At 73.6% G+C, this 3,089-nt stretch overlaps 2 protein-coding genes across 2 annotated transcripts in view; both read right to left on the bottom strand.

The window, feature by feature from the left end:
• Nucleotides 1–1,394, bottom strand: part of LOC101626746 (breakpoint cluster region protein) — a 64,745-nt gene extending 63,351 nt beyond the window's left edge. The window contains exon 1 of the mRNA XM_012730865.1: nucleotides 1,188–1,394. Within this exon, the coding sequence (XP_012586319.1) occupies nucleotides 1,188–1,394 (207 nt within the window). The remainder of the gene's footprint in view (nucleotides 1–1,187) is intronic.
• Nucleotides 1,395–1,705: 311 nt separating this feature from the next.
• Nucleotides 1,706–3,089, bottom strand: BCR (breakpoint cluster region; the record flags this gene model as incomplete). Its single annotated transcript, XM_012730864.1, has 2 exons — nucleotides 1,706–1,824; nucleotides 2,210–3,089. Coding segments are annotated over 2 exons (999 nt in total), but the record flags the coding sequence as incomplete, so codon positions are not given.

Here is a 3,089-nt window from a genome sequence, read left to right as displayed (position 1 = left end):
CCCCCCTGGCCGCCTGAGCCCCCCCTGGCCGCCTGAGCCCCACCTGGCCTGCACGCAGCGGTTCAAAGCGAGCGGAGTGCCTGGGGCGAGCTCCAGCTTTCGCCCATCAGCGGGGCGCACACAGACGGAAGGAGCTCGGGAGAGGCAGCGGCTCCTCTCTGGCACGGGGCGTGGGGAGAACACCCCGCTCCAGAAGAGCAGGTGTGCATTCACTGCGTGCCCACGGGAGCCGGGAACCCACGGTGGCCGCCCCTGCAGGCGGCCCTGCCGCGGGTGACGGGCCGGCCACACAGGCCCGCAGGAAGCTCGTGTCCCGGGCCGGCCCACGGCTGCCCGTGGTCGTTTCCGTCCGGACCTTCCGCTCACCCCCAGGGCGCTGGAGCTACCAGCTCTGGGCCCCTCTGCTGCTGCCGCTGCTGCGTGCAGTGAAGGTCACTTGCACCCCCTCCCCGCGCTGCCCTTGGCTCCTCGCGGGCACAGCCCTGGCCCCCCCCACCTAAAGGAATCGCGAGCCGCCCGGACGACAAGAACAAGCCAGCACAGCGCCTCATGCCCGCCGGTCACGGGAGAGCGTGGGGTTCAGGGTTCAGGGCCTAAGGCTCCCAGAGTCTCAAAAAGCCAAGAGCTTAACAACTTAACAGGAGAAGCCCCCCCGGGGGTGCAGGGCTTAAAGTCTTGGCCAGGGAGGGGACCCCAGGGCGCAGCAGACCCCTCCTGTCTCCCCACTGCCCCCCTCAGCAGTGGGTTTCAGTGGATCCACCTGTTCTGCTCCCCACTGTCTCTGGGGAGTCCTCTCACCCCACACCTCTGGCCTGCACCCCAGCTCTTGTGAGCATGAGTAAATAAAGAGGGTCCGGCGGCGTCCTGGCCGTCCAGCCGAGGCGCAAGCTTCACTGCGCTTGCGGAGCAGCTTCGGGTGCCCCAGGGGGCCGGGCTGACATGCGGGGGCAGGACCACGTCCACACAGGCAAAGAAGAGCACGCGGGGGGGAGGGGCTCTGCGGGCCTGCGCCCCGGAACACACCCAGGCCCCCTAGCCCACTCCCGGACATGCAGAACCCCCCGCCGGCAAAGACACACTGCAGCTCACAGGGCCCCGCTGAAGCCCCTGGGGCTCCCCGTCCCCAGCGACGCGCTCCGGGGCTCCCCCGCTCCCCCGCCCCCGCGCTCCCACACATCTGGCCGCACAAGGCTGGCGCCGGCCGGGCTCGAACACCCCGGACCCGAGGGCCGCCCTGGCGGCAAAGCAGCAGCCCCCGGGGGCTGAGGGCAGGCGCTGGGCAGGCCAGCTCGGAGCTGCAGGCCACAGCCAGCCCGGCTGCAGGGCAGCTGAGACACTGGCCGTGCCCCGGCCAGCAGGACCCCGTGCTGGCCGGAGGTCCCGCAGAGCCCCATGGCGCCGGCAGCAGTTAGAGAACTCCACGGAGCGGAAAAGATGGGGGGCGGGGGGCGCCAGGTGACAGCGTGCCCGGGGCTCCCGGCCGTTCCCACCCCCCCACACCTCCGGGCCCCCAAGGCACACACGCCCCACAGGCCTAACCTCAGGGCCGCCAGGCGGCCAGGGGCGGGGTGACAGCCGGCACCGGGGGCTGGACCGGAGGCGGGGGTGTCCGTGGGCGAGTGGTGCCGGGCGAGGTCTTCCCCCAGCCAGGCAGGCCTGGGGCGCGGCTCTGCCCCGGCCAGGGCCCCCCCCGCGGTCGGCGGCGTTAGTCAGAGTGGCTGTGGCCTCCCTCGCTTCCTTCTGTTCGTACTCGCACCTGCTCCGACTTGCGAGTGAAGCGACGCGGCCAGGGCCCGGGAGCTGCCGGCACCGCTCGGTCCCGACCTAGGCGGGCCGTCCTCGGGGCAGGAACCCCGGGGGGGCCCGGGCCCCAGACCCTGCAGCGCCGGCTGAAGCCACCCCTGGGGGGCCGAGTGAGGCGACCCACGGCTGACGCCGCCCGCGGGCCCACGGAGCGTGGACCCATCGCCCCGACCGGCGACCCACGGCCCCCACCGGCTCAGATTCCCTCAAGCCGCACAGCCCTGGGGGCAGAGGGCACAGAAGCCGCCTCCCCACCCCTGCCCGGCCCCACCCCGCCCTGGGAATCCGCCCTGGGGACGGGGCAGGCCCCCCGCGCTGCTGGGCAGGGCGCCCTCCCCACGACGCCCCTTTGCGGCCCCATCCCCGGCCTCCGGAGGACGGGACGGCAGGACCGGACAGCACCCACCTGCGTCTCCGCGGAAGGCGCCCTCCTGCGGCGGCCTGCCGGACGGGCTGTCCCCGTCGCTGGGCCAGATCTGCCCCGTCTTGCGGACGCCCACTATGGTGGCCTCGGACACCACCACCTGGCCGGGCCGCGGCCGCTTCTGGCACTGCGGCGTGGGGGGGCTGCTGCTGTCCAGGGACTGCTGGGAGTTCTGCGAGGGGGAGCGGCTCTTGTCGCGGAAGAGGCGGTAGGCGGTGGGGCTCGGGGACACGCGGCCGGACTGGCCGGAGGAGAGGTCCTCCTCGCTGGAGGTGAGGTTCTCGTTGGAGCTGCAGTCCGGGGTGTAGCCGCCGCTGTCCTCGAAGCTGCGCGGGGAGTAGGACCTGCGTGGCCAGGTCAGGCGCCGCTCCTGCTCCGAGGTGCTGTGGCGGCGCGGCGGCGGGGCCCGGCCCTCGGCCTCCCCCATCATGGCCCCGACGTGGAGGCTCGGGCAGGGCGGGTACTCGAGCGGCGGCCAGGGGGGCCGGCCGGCGTCGATCAGGTTGTCCTTGAGGAAGCGGGGGTTCAGCTCGGTGTCCTCGTAGTCGCCGTCGGGGCCGCCGGCGCCGCTGTCCGAGGCGCGCCCCCGGGGAGGCTGCGAGGCCCGGGGCGCGTCCCCCGCGCCCGCGTGCTGGGCCTTCCTGCGCTCCATCTGCATGGCCTGGCTGCCCAGCGAGCTGATGCGCTCGGACACCTCTTTGTCGTTGACCTTCACGAGGCCGCGCTCGTGGTGGAACTCGACGTTGACGTAGAAGGGCTTGTCGGCGTCGGCGGCCGGGCCTTGGCCCTTGCGGCCCCTCTCGAAGTTGGACCTGAGCGCCGCCACGCTGGTGGGGTGGCCGCGGTCGGCGGGCGCGGCGGG

Source organism: Condylura cristata, unplaced genomic scaffold, assembly GCF_000260355.1.
Source record: "Condylura cristata isolate star-nosed mole 26May11 unplaced genomic scaffold, ConCri1.0 scaffold00029, whole genome shotgun sequence".
Lineage (NCBI taxonomy): Eukaryota > Metazoa > Chordata > Mammalia > Eulipotyphla > Talpidae > Condylura > Condylura cristata.
Note: the sequence above shows the minus strand (reverse complement) of the source record. Positions and strands in the feature narration are given on the sequence as shown.